Consider the following 25,485-nt stretch of genomic DNA (forward strand, 5'->3'; position numbering starts at 1 on the left):
CTATCCAAGGCCCCAAAGGAGCTTTCCACATCCATCAAAGTTTTACCTGCACATCCACTAATATCATCTATTGTATCCGTTGCTCCCGATGCGGTCTCCTCTACATTGGGGAGACTGGGCGCCTCCTAGCAGAGCGCTTTAGGGAACATCTCCGAGACACCCGCACCAATCAACCAAATCGCCCAGTGGCTCAACATTTCAACTCCCCCTCCCACTCTGCCAAGGATATGGAGGTGCTGGGCCTCCTCCACCGCCGCTCCCTCACCACCAGACGCCTGGAGGAAGAACGCCTCATCTTCCGCCTCGGAACACTTCAACCCCAGGGCATCAATGTGGATTTCAACAGTTTCCTCATTTCCCCTTCCCCCACCTCATCCGAGCTTCTAACCTCCAGCAACTCGATCCCCTGACCTGTCCGGACTTGTCCGACCTGCCCAGCTCCTTTTCCACCTATCCACTCCACCCTCTCCTCCCTAACTTATCACCTTCATCTCCTTCCCCACTGACCTATTGTACTCTATGCCACTCTCTCCCCACCCCCACCCTCCTCTAGCTTATCTCTCCACGCTTCAGGCTCTCTGCCTTTATTCCTGATGAAGGGCTTTTGCCCGAAACGTCGATTTTGCCTGTCCTCGGATGCTGCCTGAATTGCTGTGCTCTTCCAGCACCACTGATCCTGAATAGCCATATAGTCTTCTTCCTAGGGTACAGGAGTCCAAAACTAGAGGGCATAGGTTTAAGGTGAGAGGGTAAACATTTGAAAGGGACCGAAGGGGCAACCTTTTCACGTAGAGTGTGGTGTGTGCAAGGAATGAACTGCCAGAGGAAGCAGTGGAGGCTGGTACAATTACAACATTCAAAAGGCATCTGGATGGGTACATTATTAGGAAGGGTTTAGAGGAATATGGGCCAAGTCTTGACAAATGGGACTAGACTAATTTATGATATCTGGTTGGCATGGACGAGTTGGACCAAAGGGTCTGTTTTCGTGCTGTACATCTCTATGACTCTAAGTTTAACAATATCTTTCTTTTATGAAATATATTTTTGTATGAGCTTATCTAATTTATCTTGAGTGCAAGGTTTTTCTTTAACTGGGACAAGATGCACATCCTCGGACAGGCAAAACGAAGACACACGAGACATGGCAGTCTAACCAGAATTCCATCAATAAACCTATCAATTTAAACCCTGTCTACCTTCCCTTGAAAAAAAGAACCAAAAATGATATCACCCACCTTAAGAATCCAAGACCTATAAATAGAGAAGCAGGACATACCACCAGCGCTTCACTCAAGACTCTCACTGATTATGTCACCTAGTATGGCGACAAAACATCTGAAAACAAACCTTCAAGCTCAGCTGAACTAACTTACGCACTTACCATCAACCTGAGCTACAAATCTTCTCAAAAACTGCTAAATGAATTCAATAACTTTAGAACTTGATTCCATCCTTCTATGCTTTTCAGCCAAACCGACACCCAGGTCTGGTCATGACATAGGTTGCTTCCAACACAGCCAATCCATTCTCATTCCTATCACATGGCATGAGTTGCTTCCAGCAAAGCAAATCCATTGTCTCCTACTCAGATCTCATTATGACTTATTCAGCTTCTCTTGTCCAGGCCAATCAATAATCCCCTCGTACGCTTACCCCTTTCACATCTCTCTCTCTCTCTCTGGAATTCGTCTCCAACGAAGGCTCACCTCTTCTCCCATCCCACCAGTCTTCAGCACAAATACTACTTTTTCCTACCCACTATGACGACTGGTGAAAACAGCCGACTCAAAACATTAAGTTTGCTTTCTCCCCACAAATGCTGCCAGAACGGAGTTTCACCAGCAATTTTTGTTTTTGTTTCATATGTCCAGCATCCACAGTTCTTTGTTGCATTAGATATACGAGGATGTATGGTCAGTGCAGCTTGTGATTTTGGATCTGAAGTAAATTAACAGTGATGAAAGTCATTGCACGTTTGTAGAGTGCAGCCGGTCAGGCCCAAGGCACCACATTTGATTCAGCTGTACATAGAATCACAACATAGATTGAATGAGCAATTCTAATGGGAGATTTGGCTTTTAGGCTAACAAGTGTTTCACTGACCACAATCCAAAAGTCAATGTAATATATTACCACCCTGCTGTCAGGAGTAAAGGAATACTGAGATACAGGCTACTCGACTAGGCGGGATTGAGGTTCACAAGGAAGCGGTATTAGAAATCCTGCAGAGTGTGGAAATAGATAAGTCCCTGGGCTGGATGGGATTTATCCTAGGATCCTCTGGGAAACCAGGGAAGAGATTGCCGAGCCTTTGGCATTGATCTTTAAATCGTCATTGTCTACAGGAATAGTGCCAGAAGATTGGAGGATAGCAAATGTGGTTCCCATGTTCAAGAAGGGGAGCAGAGACAATCCTGGTAATTATAGACCAGTGAGCCTTACTTCAGTTGTTGGTAAAGTGTTGGAAAAGGTTGTAAGAAATAGGATTATAATCATCTAGAAAAAGAATCATTTGATTAGGGATAGTCAGCACGGTTTTTGAAGGGTAGGTAGTGCCTCACAAACCTTAATGAGTTCTTTGAGAAGGTGACCAAATAGGTAGATGAGAGTAAACCGGTTGACGTGGTGTATATGGATTTCAGCAAGGAGTTCAATAAGGTTCCACATAGTAAGCTATTGTACAAAATGCGGAGTATTGTGGGAGATATAGCAGTTTGGATCAAATATTGGCTTGCTGAAAGAAGACAGAGGGTGGTGGGTTGATGGGAAATGTTCATCCTGGAGTCCAGTTACTCGTGGTGTGCCACAAGGGTCAGTGTTGTGTCCACGGCTGTTCGTCATTTTTATAAACGACCTGGATGAGGGCTTAGAAGGGTGGGTTTGTAAATTTGCAGACGACACCAAGATCGGTGGAGTTGTGGATAGTGACAAGGATGTTGTAGGTTACAAAGAGACACAGATAAGTTGCAGAGCTGGGCTGAGAGTTGGCAAATGGAGTTTAATGCGGACAAGTGTGAGGTGATTCACTTTGGTCGGAGTAACCGGAATGCAAAGTACTGGGCGAATGGTAGGATTCTTGGTCATGTAGATGAGCAGGGAGATGTCTGTGTCCATGTACACAGATCCTTGAAAGTTGCCACCCAGGTTGACAGGGTTGTTAAGGCGGCATACAGTGTTTTAGCTTTTATTAATAGGGGGATCGAGTTCCGGAACCATGAGGTTATGTGGCAGATGCACAAAACTCTGGTGCAGCCGCACTTGGAGTATTGTGTACAGTTCTGGTCACCGCATTATAAAGAGGATGTGGAAGCTTTGGAAAGGGTGCAGAGGAGATTTACTAGGATGTTGCCTGGTATGGAGGGACCTTACGAGGAAAGGCTGAGGGACTTGAGGCTATTTTTGTTAGAAAGAAGGTTGAGAGGTGACTTAATAGAGACATATAAGATAATCAGAGGGTTAGATAGCGTGGACAGGGAGAGCCTTTTTCCAAGTATGGTGACAGCGAGCACGAGGGGGCATAGCTTTAAATTGAGGGGTGATAGATAGAGGACAGATGTCAGAAGTAGTTTCTTTCCTCAGAGTAGTAAGGGTATGGAATGCTTTGCCTGCAACAGTCATCGATTCGCCAACTTTAAGCACATTTAAGTCATCATTGGACAAGCATATGGACATGCATGGAATAGTGTAGGTTAGATGGGCTTCAGATTGGTATGACAGGTCGGCGCAACATCAAGGGCCGAAGGGCCTATACTGCGCTGTAATGTTCTATGTTCTAAATGAATGGCTGCAAGCATCCCAAGGAGAGAGGGCAAACAACTAGCAGTAATGGTCCACGGTGCTATCAACAGCATGGGTTATGTGGAAGGGATATGGTCCAGAAGTCAGAATTTATGGAGCTTAGTAGCAAATTAATCAATAGACCTTAACAAGGAGCAACTCCGAATTATTTCTGGTGCCACTTGCAAGTATAGAAACAGGAGAATAATGCAGATGAATACATGGCTACAAAGATGGTGTAGCATGGTGAGCTTCCTGGGACAAGCTCTAGGACCAATGACTAATTTCCTCTTGGGTGATTTGCTAGCAATATTTGGGAGTGTTTAAACTAAATTGGCAAGAATGTGGGAACTAGGAAGCAATATTGAAGAAGAATATCAAAGTGCACAGACTACCTGGGTAAATATACAGTGTTAGAACAGGAAATACTAATCTATTAAGTGGGTTCTGAGTAAGAGCAAAAATAGTGGTCTAAATCAGCTTGACTGTGCATATACGTGAATGCATGGAGTGTGTTACATGAGACTGTTGAGTTGCAGACCAATATAGCTACATGGAATGATATTATGGTAGCTGTAATGGAGATCTGGTTCAAAGAAGGGTAGAATTAGATGTTACATTTTCTTGGATGTGAGGTATTCAAGAAAGGTCAGCAAGGAAAGAGAGAGGGGTGTCAGTATGAATGAGGAGAACACTGGAGAGCGAGAATGTCCAAAAAAAGTCAAGGACATGATCTACTTTGCTGTAACTAAGGAACAAAAAGGTGCAATTGCATTGCTTGGTATAGTGTACAGACTACCAACTAATAGGAAAATCCGAGCAGAAAACATTGGCAAGATAATTATACAGAAGAAGTGCAAGAATTAAATACTTACAATAGCAGAGTTGAATTACACAAATATAAACTGGAATAGTAGAGAGAGAGCAAAGAGTTTCTACAGTATTTTCAGAAGAATTTTTGATCAGAGAATGCTCCCAGTCCAACAGGAAAGGAGGCTTTGCTACACCTCTTTCTTCAAAATGAGAATAGCATTACATACTATGATCACTGTATCAACTACATCATAACATTAGATTGACTATGGAAAAGTCAAGGGAGAATCTAGGGCAAAAATAATTAACTTGGAAAAGCTAACTTAATTAGGTAAAAAATACACCTGATTCAGATAAATTGGAATCAAAGCTGCCAAATAAATGCACGAAACAATGAGCTGCTTTTGAAGAGGAGATAGTTTGAGCACACTTGAAATACATTCCAGCAATGCATTTCAGGAATATTCCAGGAATAAAGACAAAGAAATCCAGAGCTCCCCGGATGGCAAAAGAAAAAAAGTGATTCAGATGAATCAGGATAAGCATACTTCTGACCAATGTCAAGTTGATAAAGAGTACAGGTACTAGGCTGAACATAGAAGGTACAGAGGGGAACTGTAAAGTAAAAGCAGCTAACAAACAGAGCATCCAAAATCTACTGTATGCACTTAAGTAGTAAAAGAGTGATAAAAGCATAAGCTGTAAAGAGAAATGTGGGGCGAAGGTACATAGTTCCTTGAAAGGGGAATTGCAGGTAGACAGGATGATGAAGGCAGTGTTTGGCAGTCAGAGCATTGCGTACAGCAGTTGGTATATCATTTGGAGTACTGCTACAGGAAGGATGTTCTTAAAGTGGAAAGGGTACAAAAAAGATTTACAAAGATGTTACAGAGACTGGGAAGTTTGAATGAAAAGGAGAGGCTGGATCGGCTGGGACACTTTTTTTCCTGGAGTGTTGAGGACTGAGGGGTGACCTTATAAAGATGTATAAAATCATGAGGAGCATGGATAGGATGAAGAGCCAATGTCTTTTCCCAAGGGTAAGGGAGTCCAAACCTAGACAGCATATGTTTTAAGCTGAGAGTGGAGAAATTTAAAAGGAACCCGAGAGGCAGGTTTTTCCACACAGGGTGGTGTGCATATGGAATGAGCTGCCAGTGAAAGTGGATTTTCAATTACATCATTGAAAAGACATTTGGACAGTTACATGGATACATGGGCCAAACACAGGCAAATGGGATTAGTTCATTTCGGAAAGCTGGTCAGCATGCACAAGTTGGACTGAAGGGCCTGTTTCTGTGCTGTATGACTCTGTTAGTCTAACAAAGAACCAAAAAGAATATTTACACATGTAGCGTGTTTGAGAAATTAAAGAGATTTGAAATATACTTAGCACTTGCCTTCACAAGGAAGAATACGCTGTCTAGGTCACAGGCAGAGGAGGTAGTTCACACGCTTCAATGGTTTAAACCTGATAGTCTAAGACAAGGAGTGATATTAGGTACAATATTAACATGACACCAGGACTGGGTGTAATGCATTCAACAACATGGAGGAAGGTTAGAGTGAAAATTATGGTAGTATTGAACATGATTTTCCAATCTTTCATAAACTCGCTGGAGAGGTTACATACAATAGGATTGGAGAATTGCAAATATTGCAACCTTTTCTGAACAAGGGTGTAAATACAAGACCAGCAATTACAGGCTACACAATTTAACCTCAGTGGTGGGGTACAAGGCTCAAAATAGACAAGTGCATGCTCATAATCTTCTAAAGCTCCCAAATGCCCTGGAAAATATCATTACGGGTGCAACCATGGCTGTGGGGAAGATGGAGATGGCAGCAAAAAGGGAAGGGAAAAGAGCAAACTGCAAGGCAGAGAGCAGCAGCAGGACTCTAGCTGAAGACGACAAATGTTCAGGAGTTAGAACATGACAAAAAATGCAGTGAGCGCGACTGTAATGAAGAGTGTGTTTCTCGAATTACATTGAGGTTGAGGTCTTAAATGCAGTAATAATCGTGGTTAAAAATCTTCCAGCTTTGCACATAGGCAACAGAATTGCATTTGTATGACCTCATTAGTGTGCAGAAGTTATGTTTAGGATGCTGGTTGTGTGTGTAGAAGTAGGTGCTTATTTCTTAGAAAAAAATCATTTGTTGTTCACTTACATTTGTGGTCTTGTGTCAATTTAAGTACAGTGGTGTCCAGGAAATTAATGCATTCCACAACTGCTGTGGTTTTAGGTCAAATGAACTGTTGATAATTGTTGAGATTATTGATGAACATTGATTGAACAGTCTGTGAACTGACCCATTGATTGTCTGCCTGATCAAAGGCTGCATAAAATTCAGCATAACTGTGCATAATAGATTTAATCTGCATTGCTTTGAAACCCATTGAGTTTATAACAAAATAATTTAAATACTCTTATTCCCATTCATTCCACAACATTATGTTTTCATTACTTAGCTGTGATAACAAGACGATTCTTCAACATCACTAAAACTAAATCAGAATTTTTTAAAAATTCTGTTATGATTAGTTCATTTGAGCAGAAAATGAAATCTAACTATAGGCAGTCTTGGGGACACTCTAATACAGGTTTTTCAGTAGGCAGCTTGCAAGCCAGGATATGGGCATCTAAAGGGTCCTGTGCAGCATGCCAGGCCATTGTTTGACATAAATCTTAGTAGGTTTTGTAAGGAACTCACCAGTGAACCCCCAAATGCAACAGAGAAAGTGTGTTTCATTGGAACAACAGCAAACAAAGGATGGAATTGGTTTAATGGAGCCTGAGGTCTGAAGCCAAATCAATGAGTGAGTGAGAGGGTTTCAATTATACATTGTCTTGAAGAGGAGACTGAGAGTTGGCTTGAATGGGGGGAGCACATTGAGTAAGCACTAGAACACGGGGGAGTGAGTCAGGCAATGGTGGGGAAGGTAACAGGTTAACAGTCACCTGTGATTGAGGGCGAAAAAATCAGGTTGTCAACGGTAGGAGAAGGGTTAGCTTCAGGCCTTTGATTAGGAGTGGCCATGCAGTGAATGAATACCGGTCTGTAGGAGAAAGAATGCAATTTCCTTTTCCAGAAATTGTTTTACTTCCCCAAATACTTTTAGGACTGAACATCTTTTCATGACCACATTCAGTTTGCCTGCAGCATTGGTGATTAGCTGATTGGAAGGTCCTGAATAAATTGCCAATCAAATTCCAGGGACATCTCCCTTCATAACCATTGATCTTTCTCCTCGAAGATATTAATTAACAAACCTCTCAAAGCTGGAAAGTAACTAGAGTGGTGGGTGAGGGAAGTGGATTGGGCTGAACACATCAAACCAACCCCACCTCCACCTTTATTAAACTTTTGAGAGTACCCAGAGGTGAACAGAGATCAGTGTCAGTTAAACTCAACTCCTTTGACGGATTCCTCCTGCTTTCTAGTGACTAGGACTTGGGAATCAGTCATTTTCCCTATCTAGCTTTGCTTATAAAACTAAAAGGGAAGACCACCTGATGAAGGAGCAGTGCTTCCAATTAAATCTGTTGGACTGTTGGACTATAACTGGAGTTGTATGCTTTTTAAACTTTGTACACCCCAGGTAAAAACAATGACTGCAGATGCTGGAAACCAGATTCTGGATCAGTGGTGCTGGAAGGGCACAGCAGTTCAGGCAGCATCCGAGGAGCAGTAAAATCGACGTTTCGGGCAAAAGCCCTCTTTATTCCTGATGAAGGGTTTTTGCCCGAAACGTCGATTTTACTGGCATCTCCAAATCAAAAAGGGAAGAAATAGTCTTTATTAGTTAGATCTGCAACTTGGCACTTCTGAATAGCCATTTTTATGCAATACTCATTTAAATGATCAACATATTTGAATTATTTTTCCCCCTCCTGAAATATTCACTGGTGTGGCAAAGCTCAACTTTGTAAAATTTGCTCATGGTCCACAGAATGAGAGAAACAATTTAACTAAAGTAGGAAAGTGAAGGTGATTGCCCTTGACATCACGAGAGCATCTGACTCAATATGGCATCATGGAGCCCTAACAAAACTGGAGTCAATGGGAACCTGGGTAAAACCTTCCACTGGCTGCAGTCATACCCAGTACAAAGGAAGAGGAGTGTGAGTGGGAGGTCAATTGTCTCAGCCACAGAACATTTCTGCAAAGGTTCCTATTACAAAGGTAGCTATTCTTAAATCAACCTGTGCAGAGCATGTGGAACTTGAACCAAGGCTCAAAGATAGGTGCCATAAGAGTCCCTAGTTCCTCATGGAAGTGTCCTAGCTCCAATCAGCTTTAATTGCTTCATTAATTCCTTTCCCTCCATTACAAGGTCTGAAGCAGGAATGGACACTGATGACTGCACAATGTCCAACACCACTTTAATTTCTCAGATATTTAAGCAGTTCAACAGCAGGAATACCTGGACAAATTCTGGCTTAGGCTTCTAAGAACATAAGAACAAGGAGCAAGAGTAGGCCGTCCAGCACTACGAGCCTGCTCTGCCACTCAATAAGACTCATCTCCGGTTACCCATGTTTTCACTATAACCCTTAATTCCTTTATTTTTCAAAAAAGTGTCTACCTTAGCTTTAAGAGCGATTACTGAAGTAGCATCAACTAATTCCCTGGGCAAGGAATTCCACAGATTAACAAACCGCGCGGGGGGGGGAGAATTTCCTTCTCAGTTCAGTTCTAAACCTGCTTCCTCTCATCTGGAGGTATGCCCTCTTGACCTGGTTTCACCTACCAGTGGAAACATCCTATTCATTTCTATTTTATCAATTCCCTTTGTAATTTTCTATGTTTCTATAAGATCCCCCTGTCATTCTGAATTCCAATGAATATAATCCCAATCTACTCAGCCTCTCCTCATAAACCAACCCCCTCAACTCTGGAATCAACGTAGTGAACCTCCTCTATACCCCGTCCAGTGCCAGTACATCCTTTCTTAAGTCAGGAGATCAAATCTGCACACAGCACTCCATGTGTGGCCCCACCAGCACTTTGTACAGCTGTAATATTACCTCTCTCTTTTAAAATTCAACTCCTTTAGCAATGAGGGACAAAATTCCATTTGCTTCCTAATTGCTTGTTGCACCTGTAGACCAACCTTCTGCAATTCTGCACAAGGACAGCTAGATCATCAGCATGCTGCAACCTTTTAATCATTCAAGTACCAATCTATTTTGCTGTTACACCTATCAAGATGTATGACTTCACGTTTACTACCATTGTATTCCATCTGCCAGACCTATGCCCACGCACTCAATGTATCTATTTCCCACGGCAAAGTTTCAGTCCTCTGCACACTTTGCTCTGCTACTCATCTTAGTGTCATCGGCAGATTTTGACACAATACACGTGGTCCCCAACTCCAAATCATCTGTATAAGTAATTGTGGTCACAACGCCGATCCCTAAGGCACACCAGTCACTGACTGCCTGCCAGAATAGCACTCATTTATCCCCAGTCTTCACTTCATGACAGTCAACCAATCATCTATCCACACTAATACTCGACCCCTAAAACCATGCATCCTTATCTTATGTAGCAGCTTCATGTGCAGCACTTTGTCAAAGGCCTTTTGGAAATCTAGGCACACAACATCCATTGGGTCCCCATTGTCCACCTTGCTTTAAATGTCTTCATAGAATTTCAAAAAGATTTGTGAAGCATGACCTGCTCTCCATGTCCCACTATATAGTCGCAGTATGGGTTCAATTTCTTTCAAGATGCCCCGCTATTTCTTCTTTGATAATAGACTCAAGCATCTTCCCCACTGCAGAGGTTAAGCTCACTGGTCTATAATTCCCCATCTTTTGTCTACTTCACTTTTTAAATGGTGGTGCCAAATTTGCTATTTTTAATCTGCTGGGACTGCCCCGGAGTCCAGTGGATTTTGGAAAATTACTGTTAGTCCACCTGCTATTTCTCCTGCCATCTCTTTTAGTACAGTGGGATGCATTCCATCAGGGCCAGAAGACTTATTTATCCTTAGCTCCATGAGCTTACCCAACACTAGCTCTTCTATAATAATAATTGTTTCCAGGTCCTCACCTACCTTCATCTCTTCGTAACTTACTGGGATATTATCATCCTCCGCTGTGGAGACTGATGCAAAGTACCTGTTCAATGCCTCAGCCATTTCATCATACCCCATCACTAACTTGCCCCTTCTCATCCTCTAAAGAATGAACATTTAATTTAGCCACTCTTCTTCATTTTATATATTTATAGAAACTTTTGCTATCTGTCTTTATATTCCCAACGTTCTAGATTCCTGCTGTTTTTGGCCACTTTGTATGCCTTCTCTTTCACTTTGATAGCCTGCCTTATTTCCTTCGGCACTCGTGGCAGATTACTCCTCCTCCTCCTCACTGGAAGGTACTTGTGCTGAGCACTTTGAAAAATTTCTTTGAAGGTCCTCCACTGCTCATCAACCGTCACATCATAAAGTCTCTGTTTCCAGTCTACTTTAGCCAGGTCCCCCCTCATTCTATCATAGTCCCCTTTATTCAAGCACAGGACCCTGGTATTGGATTTTATCTCCACACTACCCAGCTGATTTTAAATTCAACCATACTGTGATCACTCCTTCCAAGAGGATCCCCGACTATGAAGTCATTAATTATTCCAGTCTCATTACATAGGAGCAGATCTAGGATAGCTTGCTTCCTCATTGGTTCCATTACATGCTATTCAAGAAAACTACTACGGATACACTCAACAAACTCTTCCTCAAGGATACCCTAACCAAGCTGGTGCGACCAAGCTACATGCAGATTAAAATCCCTCATGATAATAGCCATACCATTTTTGCAAGCATTAGTTATTTCCTTATTTATTGCCCAGCCCAATGTGATGTTATTATTTGGTGACTTATAGACTAAGCATATCAATGACTTTTTCTTCTTGGAATTCCTAATTTCCATCCAAATGGATTCAACCTCATGCTCCATAGAACGTATACCATCTCTCAGCACCGCTCTGAATATCAGAGCTACACCACCTCCCTTGCAGTCCTGTCTGTCCTTCCGAATAATCTGATACCTCTAGATATTTAATTCCCAGTCATGACCATTCTGCAACCATTTTTCCATGAAGGCTACAAAATCATATTCGTTCAAGATGCTTTGTGCTGTTTACTCATCAACCTTGTTTAGAATGCATTCAGGTAAAATACCTTTCGGCTAGCCTTCTTACCATATGATTCATAACATCTAATATCTCCTAAGTTATCCTTCATTTTTGCTTCTTTCACAGTTTGCCTTGAACTTAAACCCTCCTGCATACAAGCTAACCTGCTGGTTACCTTTTCATTTATCACCACACTTCCTGTTGCTTTCCCTTTCCCTTCGCCCCGACTCGTTTAAAGTCCTAATGACCACCCTATTTATCCTTTTCGTGAGAACACTGGTTCCAGATTGGTTCAGGTAGATACTGTCCCATCAGTACAGATTCACCCTAGTTGCAAAACTGATGCCAATGCCCCATGAAATGGAAACTCTTTTTCTCACACCATTCCCTTTGCCATGTATTTACTTCCCTAATTTTCTTGTTCCTAAGACAATTTGCATGTGGCTCGGGCAGTAATCCAGATATTATGATTATTGAGGACCTGTTCCTTAATTTCATTCCTCGTGCTTGATAATACCCAAACAGGTCCTCCATCCTACCCTTGCCTATGTTGTTAGTCGACCACAACAACTAGCTCCTCCCCCACCCGCTCCAGTATCCTTTCAAGCAGGTCAGAGATGTCCTGCATCCTGGCACCGGACAGGCAACATACTATGCGGGACTCCCTACCTGGATTGCAAATGATACTATCTGTTCCCCTTATTATAGAATCCCCTATAACTCCCACTTGTCTTTTTGCTCCCCCTGTCTTGAATCGCCTTCTGCACTATGGTGTCATGGTTAGTTGGCTCATCCTCCTCACAGGAGAAAGTGAGGTCTGCAGATGCTGGAGATCAGAGATGGAAATGTGTTGCTGGAAAAGCGCAGCAGGTCAGGCGGCATCTAGGGAACAGGAGAATCGACGTTTCGGGCATTAGCCCTTCTTCAGGAATCTGAAGAAGGGCTAATGCCCGAAACGTCGATTCTCCTGTTCCCTAGATGCTGCCTGACCTGCTGCGCTTTTCCAGCAACACATTTCCAGCTCATCCTCCTCACAGCCCTTTTCCTAATCCATAAAGGGAGCAAGAATCTCATACCTGTTGGATAAAGGTCAAAAGCTGAGGCTCTTGTACTCCTGAACTCAGGATCCCCCTACCCACCTCACTTACAATCACACCCTGTTGTCCCTCATCACTAACTGAATTTGAATTACTTAATCTACCAGGTGGGACTGCCTCCTGAAACAAAGCGTCCAGGTAACTCTCCCTCTACTAGATGTGCCAGTATTTGAAGCTCAGATTCCAGATCATCAACTCTCAGTCGGAGTTCTTCCAGCAACCAACGCTTGCTGCAGATGCAATCACTGCCATTCACAATGGGATCAGCAGCCCCCACACATACAGCTACAGCACGTCACCGACCAGTCATCTCCACCTAGTTAATTAATACATACAAATTTGAGTTTAATAATTTCTAGTACTTTGCTATGGTCTTATTCAATTAACCAATTAACAGAAGATTAAACAAAGTAAATTTTTAACCAACCAACTTACCTTATCAACCCACCACAGAGTCCTTTCTTTGTGGTTAGAGGAGGGCAGGTGGGAGACACGACACGTCTCGGGTTCAGCCGCTGCCCAAATATATTGCCAGCAGCCCTCGCCCCCCTCCGGTGTTCACCTCTGCCTCTGCTCCTGTAAAATGGTAGGTCCCAATGCTAGAGATAACCATCAAGTAACATTCATACCATACAAGTGCCAGGCAAAGACAAAGACAAAGATAATCTCTAACAAGACAATTTAACTATGGCCCTGTTATTCAATAGCATTTCAATTGCTGAATTCACTCCCACTACCAACTCCTACAATTTACCATCAACTAGAAACTAAATTGGACCAGCCATATAAATACAGTGGCTGGAAGTACAGGTCAGAGGTTGAGAATTCTGGACTTTTCAAATCCAGTCCACCATTTACAAGGCATACGTCAGGAGTGAGATGCAGTACTTTTCACTTGCCTGAAACAGATTGAATTCCAACAACACATAAGGTACTAAACACTATCTACAACAAAGCAACCCACTTGACTGGCACTCCATTTAACATCTTCAACATTTACTCTTTTCACCAGACTCCATAACAACCGTGTGCAATACTCTGCAACAACTCTCAAACATTCCTGAGACCTTCCAAATGTATAATCTCAAAGAAAATGGCAGCAGATGCATGGGATCACCACAAACTGCAAGTAACCCTTTATGCCACACACCATCCTGACTTGAAACTATATCACTGTTGTGACTATAACTGCTCAAGGCAGCAGCTGACCACCACCTTCTGAAGGGCAATTAGGGACGAACAATCAATGCTAGCCCAACTAGTGATGCCCACTTTTGCGATTTTTTTTTAAAAAATCCTCTTGAAAACTTCACCACAGCATCTGCCAATCCATTTTTGTACATTTGAACGAAGTTGTGTGTTAATTATGACAAGAACAGGAAGAACAAATTCCAACACCCATTCAATGTTTTACAGCAAAACTATTTAAGGCAGTGCTGGATTAAATTTTCAAACTTTGCATAATAGCAATCATGAATTATACTGATCTCTTCCATCTTCCCTTATGAATAATCCAAAAAAAAAAGCATAATCCTCTGAAAAATGACAATTCTCATTACACTTGTAAGAATATCTGAACACAAGTCTACTTAAAAATTAATAATTATGTGCTGCTAAGAGTCAACCAGCTAGTGAGGACTTCATTAAGAACTCCGTAGACTTTGAAAGACATTTTACTTGGAGAATTTACTGCCTGCGTACCCCCCTTAAGATTGTCTTCAACAAAATAATAAAATTTTAGGCAAAGTTGACAAAACTAACTGGTCAGCATGGACAAGTTGAACTGAAGAATCAGTTTCCAGCATTCTGAACTTATATTGCAGCAAAACTGTGGTTACTGCAAATAAACTAAATTGCTTTTATGCTGACAGTCACTACGTCATGCATGCTACTAGACTATAAAATTAACCCACAACTACTTGCATTGGCAATCTCACAACCTGCCCACCACATTAGGGTTAAAGTTGAGTCCATTTTAATTAGTAAGATATACATAGAAACTGTGAAACACTGCAAGCTGTCAGTAAATTGTGACAGAATTCTGTCAGTTGCAGATTTTTTCAGATTGTACCATGTATAATAGTGTATAGGTCGAATTTTGAAGACTTTTTTAAAGCTAAAATTAGGGGGTCGACTAATTTAAGGGTATTGTTTTCAAGGGGATGAAATTCACGCTTGGTAGGAGTCAAAAAAATGGACAAACGAGTCAGATCTCCTTATAAAATAATAAACAACAAAAGGAAAAAGCATTATGGCCATTATTGACTATTTATCTGCCCACTATGGTAGAATGGGAAGTTTACATTCCCGGCAGTCCCCTGGTCCTGGAACATTGCCTGTAATATATTCGGGCCATGTTAAACCGCAAGTGACTGGGGCAGCACGATGGCTCAGTGGTTAGCACTGCTGCCTCACAGCACCAGGGTCCCAGGTTCGACTCCAGCCTCGGGCGACCGTCTGTGTGGAGTTTGCACATTCTCCCAGTGTCTGCGTGGGTTTCCTCCGGATTCTCCAGTTTCCAACCACAGTCACAAAAATGTGCAGGTCAGGTGAATTGGCCGTGCTAAATTGTCCATAGTGTGAGGTGCATTAGTCAGAGGGAAATGGGTCTGGATGGGTTACTCTACGGAGGGTCGGTGTGGACTTGTTGGGCCGAAGGGCCTGTTTCCACACTGTAGGGAATCTAATCTAATCTTAAAAAAAACTGAAACCGCACAAATCGCCTTATGCTGTCGTACCATTACAGTAATTTTGAAAACCTGGAGCGCCGCATGATGGCTGGAGGACTGGAAGACCTGGAACAGAGTGCTACAGCCAGCAGACTGGAAAGCCGGAGCAGAGCGCAATGGGCAGGCACACTGACTCATAAATATTGATCTCTAACCTGTGAAGAACTAGGGTTGACTTATACATGAGATGTATGGAAAATACAAGATTTTTGGCCAAAATAAGGGGCAAACCTATACATGAGATCGACCTATACATGAGTTTTTGCATTTGTTTTTGGCATATCTTACCATACCATCAGCTTGCTAATTAATTAAAATTGTTTTATGTCACAGCAGATTTGACTTCATTAGGTCTCGAAAAAAAAGTGTACATTCCTGGCTGGTATGTAAATAGAAAATCAAAGAGAATTGTCCAACCTGTTTACATGGATGACTTAACCAGCACAAAACTATTTCACACAGGGGAAAAAATGCTTATCCACAATGCACCATGTTAGTTCGATCTAGGTGTATGAAAGATTTAAACTAGTAAATCTATATGAAAGCCCTTCTGCCCTTGAATTTCACTTTGACTGAAGGAAAACAAATTGACCTTCCTTTGCATTAATTTTTCATTTTCCTTCTCACCAAATTGCTACACAATCAAAGACCAACAAAGGGCTGTGTGGGGTTAATTTCTAACATAGAAGACCATATGTTCATTATCAAAAGCTATTATTCCAAAAAGGTGAAGACTTCATGCTTTTATTGCTTTGAATGTAAAACTAAGTTACTAGAATATTTTGCTTATTTTACTCACAATTTGTTAAACTCACTTCTTAATAAAGTGAGTTGGTTTTCAGTTTAAATATGAAAATTGTCATTGTGTATTCAGTAAAAAAAAAACTTAGAGTCAGAGTCTCTCAAGTCCCAATCCATTGCTATGAATGGAGGCTGCACAAAAGACAAAATTTCTGAATGGGTAGTGTCAGACCATATAGCACAGGAGTCAACCAATCAGCCCGTCAAGTTCTCACCAGCTCTCAGCAACAGTGACACAAATCGTCCCACTCCTCTGCTTCATCCATAACCCTGCATGATGAATTTACCTCCACTAGCTTCTCAGAAATTTTAAATCCTAAGCACTCCAGGCAAAAAACATTTTTTGCATTTTTGGTTCTTCTGCAACTTATCAATCTGCATTATTCTGCAAAACAATTCTTCTGTCAATTTTGTCTTAATTCCTTCAAACAATTTGTCTTCAACAAATATTTGTTGACTTTCCACAACTAGCTCACCCTTGTCCAAATGACTATTAGTTTTGTCCAGGCTTCTCTTTCATAAAGATTTACACACCTCCGAGTTAAATTGATCAGCCCATGTTCCTGTGTTTTATCCTTACATCCCTTTTTGATCAAAAGTGAAAAATTTGCAATGGCCAGTATCTCCACAATTTCCATCCACACTTCCTTCGGCTTCCTTAACAGCATCTCAATTGCTGTTATTATATTTAATTGCTGCTAGCTTTTCCAACACCACCTCTATTAATTATTTGCCTGTACACATGTCAATCACCACTTCCTTCACTAGAACTTTGGCAGTATCTCCTTTCTTGGTAAACACAGCAACAAAATAACATTTTAGTACTTCGCCATGCTTTCTGTCTCCTAAAAGCAACAACATTTCGGCCCTAATCAGCTTCACACTCCAAAAGAAACATTTAAGATTCCCCTTCATGTTAACTGGTAGTTTCTTCTCAATCTCTCTTTGCCTCACTTACTCCTTTACTCATTACTCAGATGAACCTCAGTCAGCTGGTTCTTATTTGTATTGTCAACTTGACATCTATCACAAGCTCCTTTTTTCTGCACATCTTATTCTCATAGCTTTTTCATCATCCAGACCCACAATTGCCCCACGTGTACCTCTACTGCACTTGAATGTTCTCATTTCTAATAGCAATACTTGTCCAAAAAATAGGTTTGGCAGGTGAAACTTCGACCCCATTTGCTCACTAAAGGCCTATTATTACTGCACTGAGTTTGGCCCTTCTCCAGTCATGTATTTTTACTCCATTTGGTTCCTTGCTTTTTTTCATAGTTAATCTAAATGTTATAATAGTATGATCATTACTTTCTAAGTATCCCCCTATTAACACTTAAATAATTTCAGCACCTCATTCTCTCAAACCAGACCCCAAGATAATGGTCGGAATGAGACCAATTCTAAAAATTCTCAACATACTTCAGAAAGAGACTTCCCTCTCGGTCTTGCACATCAATTATTCAAACAGAAACTGGGACATGAATAAAATCGTCCATGACTGTTATTTGATCAGTCTTGCATGTCTATAACTTCCCTAAAAACGTTCTCCACAAGACCTTCCCAAATAAATAGGGGCCAATAGAATGTATGAAGTAGATTACAAAAGGATCTTGAACAGATAGGCCAATGGGCTGAGAAGTGGCAGGTGGAGTTTAATTCAGATAAATGAGAGGTGCTGCATTTTGGGAAAGCAAATCTTAGCAGGACTTATACACTTCATGGTAAGGTCCTAGAGAGTGTTGCTGAACAAAGAAACCGCAGGTAGATAGGATAGTGAAGAAGGCGTTTGGTATGCTTTGCTTTATTGGTCAGAGTATTGAGTACAGGAGTTGGAAGGTCATGTTGCAGCTGTATAGGACATTGGTTAGGCCACTGTTGGAATATTGTGTGCAATTCTGGTGTCCTTCCTATCGGAAAGATGTTGTGAACCTTGAAAGGGTTCAGAAAAGATTTACAAGAATGTTGCCAGGGTTGGAGGATTTGAGCTATAAGGAGAGGCTGAACAGGCTGGGGCTGTTTTCTTTGGAGCTTCGGAGGCTGAGGGGTGACCTTGGCCTATATCCCTCCAAACCCTTCCTATTCATATATGCATCCAGATGCTTTTTAATTATTGTAATTGTACCAGCCTCCACCACTTCCTCTGGCAGCTCATTCCATACATGCACCACCCTCTGCATGAAAAAAAACTGTCCACTCGCTCCCTTTTATATCTTTCCCCTCTCACAATAAACCTATATCCTCTGGTTCTGGACTCACCCACCACAGGGAAAAGACCTTGTCTATTTATCCTATCCATGCCCCTCATGATTTTAATCAACCTCTATAATATCACACCTCAGTCTTCCACACTCCAGGGAAAACAGCCCCAGCCTGTTCAGCCTCTCCCTATAACTCAAATCCTCCAACCCTGGCAACATCCTTGTTAATCTTTTCTGAACCCTTTCAAGTTTCACAACATCGTTCCAATAGGAAGGACCTGTGTGTACAGGACGATTGGAACTTGCAGGGCTTGTAAACAAAGAAGGGACAAGTGCAACAGGGGTACACAAGTCAACAGAACTACACTCTAGAAACATTAGATTGAGCACGAACAACACATCACGGGAGTTAGGAAATTGGATGTAACAGGACATCTGGACGTAACAGGATACCTGGACAGCGTATAGGAGACATGGAGTATACTTTCAAGGAGCTTGCACGATCAGGGATGAGAAAGCTGTTGATGGAGTAGCCTAGACAAGCAAACTGTAATGACAGAAAAGAAGAATCTGGACAGGGGGATGGGAAAATGCATGCAACAAGAGATGGTGAAGCTGGTGCTGGGAGCAGTGGATATAGAAGAGAAAGGGAATGGGAAAACATGGAGAGATTGGATGGCAAATGCACTAGAGACATGGGCTGGGAGTACATGCATGAGTTATTTGGATGGGAAAAGGCTATAAAATGGAAGGATCTGCAGATGCAAGGATTGTGCAAGTCTATTGGAATGTGTACACAGGGCCCCCGAGAGATGGGGAAGAGCACATACCCAAGGGACTTAGGAGGTGAAAGCTAGGAAAGTGGAATTTTTACAACAAGCATGCGTACATTTTCTGGACTGAGAAAGTACCCAGGACACCAAGAGAGTGAGAGCCACGCAGGAGTTAATGACTACAAGTACAAGCAAGAGAAAGCCAGAGAAGAAATATCAGAGGAAAGAAGAAAATTTCTGTCAAGTTTGGACAACAACTGCTACATTCACAAAAAAAAAATCAAAAATACTTTTAAATATGAAGTTAACATTCTTAACGGATTGCTTAGTTCAATTACGACTCTTTTAAGACTTGGAGACGCTGGGGTATACAAAGTTAAAAATGACAACACCAGGTTTATTTGGATGCACTAGCTTTCGGAGCGCTGCTCCTTCATCAGGTGGTTCAAAGTCATTGACAAATCTCTAAGTTAGAACAAGGGTATATATTACTTCAATTATTTGGCCTAAATAATTTAAAGAATTTAATAGCAAAGGGAATTTTTTTTACAAACTTTTCATTATTAACTTTCTCCCTACTGAAAGTGGTAAGAACTACAGCTACATGTTCCTACTAGGAATAGCAATTCCAACTCCCACAACAACAAATACAAGAAAATTTTTAAAGCAACTGAATAAACTTGAAGACTACCATTTAATGAAAGAACATTGATTAACAAAAATACTGTCTTACAGAACAAGGTAACTTCTCTACTTCAGAAACTTAAATACAGAACAAATTAATCAATCAATCAATGTACATAGTATTACAATGCAAACAGAACTGTACTTGAAACAATGTTAACTGGAGGGAAACATAAATAGTCTAAGATCTTTAGGCTGTTTCACCACATTAAAGACAATTTTATTAATTACAATTCTATATGCCAGTGATACAGTAATTGTTAATGGCATGCATAATACCCAGTATAGAATAATATTGTTAAAATCTATTTATCCGGTGTGAAACATTCACATAAGCTACTACGAGTGTACAATATTGATTGCCATGCATTTTTGTCTCAGATATATTCCATGGCTTTTTTTATGCAAACTTATTGTTGTAACTGCAGGTGCTGCACGTATGTTCAGAGTACACTATTAATTACTCAAATGTTTCAAGCGTAAAATTAAGATGAATATATTTTGGTATTTAGACATCAAAATTATTTGAATGTAAAACCAGTAAATCATAATACATTTTAAATTTCAAATGGGAAATAGGAATCATTTGAAATTACTAGCACTTATGCAATGCCTTTGAAATAATAAATACCTCATATTACAGAGCGAAAATCAATGCTAAGCAACGAGACAAGAGCTTCGGAACCAACTATTAATGGAGGTTGAAGAGATGAGCTTTAAGGATTTTGAAATTGGGAAATAAAGTTTGGAAAGAATTTGAGGGGGGAAACTTCTTCAAAACTGATTAATGCTCTGCTGCACTACAAAGGATAGGAACCCTGAAAAAGGTGAAAGCAGGTGGTACAGGCTGTATTAGAACACCAACAACTTACATTTGTATAGAACCTTGAACATTCTGAAACATCTCCAGGCACTTCACACGACCATTGTAGAACAACAATTTGACACTGGTCACATAAGGAAATATGATGTCAGATAACAAAAGACTTGGTCAAAGAGGTAGTTATTAAATCGATAGAAGTATAGGACAGGTGATCAGAGACCAAGAGACTTATGATAGAAAAGCCAAACAGATTAACATGATGAATGTATTATCAGAATGTTTGCTACGGCACTGTTACTGTCGCAACTTCAATGCAAATACATAACAAAAAAGGAATTTTGTAGGATGATTCAATCATAGGAAAACGGAAACCAAAAATGAGGTGTGAAAGTTCACCCACGCCAAGTTAATGAGTATAGAACTCGGAAACATACAACCTGCTTTACTTGAAATTACAACATGATGAATTAACTTCTATTACATTGCAGTTATAATTGACTACCACGGTAAAATGCTGTTATTCCATCAGCACTCTGCTTGTCTAAATTTAATCGATTTAAGTTGCATTTTTGGAAACTTAAAATGGTTTTCCACCCCACCCATTGAAACCAAGTAGAACATGCTGTACTTGTGTTGTAAATAAATGTCCCACTTCAAAATTTACAATTCGAGCAAAATAGGTACAGTCAGTGACAATGCCATATATGATAATGAATTTTGTAAAACTGAATGAAAATTAATAAGGTAATAATGCACTATAGTGACTTTTTAAAATTCCACTACACTGAACTTTCACCTGTATAGTGAAACTATGTTGCTTCCAACTACTTAAAGAAAACTAATATGCATCAAATGGCTCAACACAATGAACAGAATGAGAAATAACAAACTAAAGACAATTAATCAATTCTGCCATGTACATATTTGGATATGAGACACTCTGAAGAGAGCACATCATAAAGTGAAACCCCAACACCTTTCGATAGCTCTTGAAATATACATTTGAATATAAAGAACATAAAGGTTAATGAATTCGTTATTGAAGATTGCTAGATGAAGTTTATTTCAAAGAAGCCAAATCTTTCAAATCACTGGATCTTCACAGATGAACTAACACTATATCAACTCCTTGTCTACAAAAAGCAAGCTTAAAATTAAAAGTAGAGGTGGGAGAAAGTGGAAAAAAATCAGTGACTTTCAATACCACATTAAGAGCAAGGAATACATTTCCTGAACTTCAATACTACTGAGGACTAGAGGGGTGAAGGGTTGGAGTACCTGAGTGAAGAGTTACCATACTACTTCAAGGTATCAAGCCTCAAAATCATAATATTTTTTCATAATAAATTGTGACCCTTGGTATCAGTCAAGTTGATTGGAGTTAAATTAATCGAACGTCAAGCCCAATAATTGTGAGTAGCACAATCACCTTTGAACAGTTTTACTTTTATAGAGTTGAAATAACACATTCACTCTTGTGCTAATAGTGTGGCATATTGCAAAATAATCTAAATTGCATACTTGCAAAGGATAAATTTTGATGAGTAAGAAGAGGGCGGACGTTATTGCTAAATGATTTTTAAAAATGACGTAAATAATGTGCAAGTTTCTAAACGTTGATATTCGTATTGGTGGGCACATGATTAAACAGCTGTCAGCAAATGGGAATACAGGACTAGAGTGTGTGGTCTCTGTTGCTGGGTGAATGCGCGATGCCTAAACTTCAACATTTTCACGGATGAATGAGAATGATACCTGAATTTTAATGGCCGATGTTTTCGTTGGTCTCTCAATTCGCTGCTGTTCAAAATCGGACAGTTTGATTTGTGACAAGGTGATCTCTGGAGTTCTTAACCTCACCTTTCAGATGAATATGGATATAACGTGTGACTACAAGACATCTGTACTTCGATGGGCGAGTAGGGGGTGATCTTTGAATCTAGATACTCGAAGAGATGTGATTTCTAAAGCTCAGTACTTTGACGGGTCAGTTACGGGGTGGGGTAGGGGAGAAGAGATGGGGATCGAGAGCGATATCTCCAAAACTCGGGATTTTGATGCGTGGCTGGTGTTGAGGGAGAATATCTGAATCTCCAGACTGATTAGTACTGGCATTTTTAAACCTTGATATTTCATTGCGTGAACGTTGGGTAAACTCCAAACCCGAACATTTTGATGCGTGTATGGTGGTGACGGAAACTGCACATTTTGATGGATCCCATTGGGAAGGCTCTGACTGCTGTATGCTTAAACCAACAAGGATAGCCCAACGATCTAGGTACCTTTGAGGGGCGGTAGAAGCAGGATCTCGACCGGGCTGCTCCGACTCCTGAACTGCGACGATCCTTGCGACCTCTTCTGCCTGGCCGCTTTCCGCACGGATTTCCTGGTGAAACCATCCACTTTTTCCGCCGCTGTCACCACCGCCGCCGCTGCCGACATCTTCTTGAAAACACACTGGCGATCACGCCGGCAGGCAAATTAGCGGCAGCAGGCGATGAGCTGCGCGTTTGTGAATTCGCTCCAATATCGGATTTAAAGTAACCCTACGTTACTTTAAAGGGAAAGGATAGGGTGGGTGAAGAGGAGTGGGGAGAATTATACGTTTTTTTTTTAAGAAAGTGAAGTCGATGATACGGTGAATGAAGTTAGTGTTGACGGTACGGGCCGGAGCTCTGTCCTCTAGCCCCCTCGAGGCCTGCTCAGCACCGCTGCCGCCTCCACCTCCCCTCCCTCCCCACTCCCTGGGGAGTGGCTGTTGGTCGTCCCCCCCTCCTCCTCCTCCTCCTCCTCCTCCTCGGAGCTTGAGCTGACTAATACGCTGTCAATCCCCGCAACCTGCCGCTGTCGCCTTCACTCGCCGCCGTTCTCTGCGCGTCCATCAACAGACAGGCCAACAGGCGCCTCCCGCAACAACAATGACGATGATTTTTTTTCCCCAATGGGCTGAAATCGCTCAAGATTGATCGTGGCTAAACATTTAAAAACACAGACGCTTTTTTTTTAAAAAAAGGGAGCCACCAACTGTCGCCACCTCCCTCGCGCGCTCCAAAACACACAAATTGAGTTGGTAATACTGTTGAGCGGAAATGTCGGGGTTTGTTTTTGATTGGCGTGCCGCTAACCAATCGTAAAGCGGAGAACGAAACTGCCTCGAAATCATCGGCGGTGTTGTTGACGTCATCTAGCCAATCGGAGAGCCCAGGGGCGGGCCGAACCGAACACTGCCATATTCAGTTGACGGAGGCCATATTGGTTCTAGGGCAGGTGATAAGGAAGGCTGACGTGATTGGCTGTTAGCCTGTGACCGGGTTGTGTTGTGGATATGTGGAGGTATTTGTGTTTCTGGAGGAAATGTATTTCTCCCCTTTCAACTTTAAATATAGTCCTTCCACATAATTTCGTCTGTTACTTCAAATTTTTAATCGCTGAAGTATCTTGCACCATTGTTATGATCAACATCCTTGTTGCTATTACTGATTGAGGTTAAATCTTTGAAAATGCGAAAAACTGCATCAGTATTTTGTTTACATGTGACGCCCCAGACCTGTGATACCTCGTTTGTCATGTCCTAGAACAGGTTCATATATTTTTCCTTTTCAATAAATAATATGACGGATGTTTGTGACTTCTGAAAATTTATTTGCAATAGCTGATTAACTCCTTCGTTACAAAAAGCAGTGTATGTGAATTAAGATTTTAATAAATAGCTGAAAAATAATTGAGCACAGACGAGGCACGGAATATTTATTTGTTTATTATTTAAATTTGATTGATAAAGAGATTTCAAAATGACTTTTAAAGTGTTTGCAAACTCTTTGGTAGAGAGTTAACTTTATATTTAGAATGTTGAATTTTTTGTCTAAAATTATAATTAAAGATGCTTTAATCGTGTATAAAGTAATGTGTTGTAAAACGGGATTTATGTTAGGAAGTCCGCAAAACAAATAATAGATTTAGACAAAGTTTATTTAGAATTAATTGAATGTCTGCATTGATTGCTCGCTAGTTCAAATTCATAGTTATATTCAGCTGAAAAATTTCAATAAATTGATGTTACTGTTGTACTGGATAAAAATATGTTTATAAAATACAAAAGCAGAAAATTCTGGAAATACTCAGGTTGCTCAGATAGCATCTGTGGAGAAGGACAGTTAAAATTTCCAGTCAATGACCTTTTAGAATTAATCTGATTGTCTTGAAATGTTAACTGAGTTTTCTCTCCACATTTGTTACTCAACCATAAAATTTGGAGCTTATTCTGTTTTTATTTTAGATTTCTGCAATCTTCAGAAGTTTCCTTAGTATTTACAATTCTTATGAAATGAAGCAAAAATGTGAAATTAAGTGGAAATGCTGGAAATAGAAATTAGTAGCATCTGTGAAGAGGAGTGCAGGCTTTGAGTTTCTATCATTGATCCTTACACTACAAATCAAATTTAAGCACATCGTATTAGGATTCCAATTGTATCCAAAAGAAATTAATAGAACCTAAAGGGATTTGGAGGTACTTGTGCATGAAACATAGAAAACTAGCACACAGGTGTAGCAGGTATTCAGGAAGGCTAATGGAGTATTGACCCATATTTCAAGGGGGTTGGAGTATAAAATTAGGGAAGTCTGACTGCAACTGTACAA

At 40.9% G+C, this 25,485-nt stretch overlaps 1 protein-coding gene across 1 annotated transcript in view; it reads right to left on the reverse strand.

Moving 5' to 3' along the window:
• The window catches only part of ppp2r5a (protein phosphatase 2, regulatory subunit B', alpha isoform), a 164,867-nt gene extending 140,959 nt beyond the window's left edge, over positions 1–23,908 (reverse strand). The window contains exon 1 of the mRNA XM_043695865.2: positions 23,130–23,908. Within this exon, the coding sequence (XP_043551800.1) occupies positions 23,130–23,289 (160 nt within the window). The 5' untranslated portion in view covers positions 23,290–23,908. The remainder of the gene's footprint in view (positions 1–23,129) is intronic.
• Between the last annotated feature and the right edge of the window lie 1,577 nt (positions 23,909–25,485).

This window comes from Chiloscyllium plagiosum, unplaced genomic scaffold, assembly GCF_037043375.1.
Source record: "Chiloscyllium plagiosum isolate Xiang-an unplaced genomic scaffold, Cpla_swu_hap1 HiC_scaffold_10, whole genome shotgun sequence".
NCBI classification, from domain to species: domain Eukaryota; kingdom Metazoa; phylum Chordata; class Chondrichthyes; order Orectolobiformes; family Hemiscylliidae; genus Chiloscyllium; species Chiloscyllium plagiosum.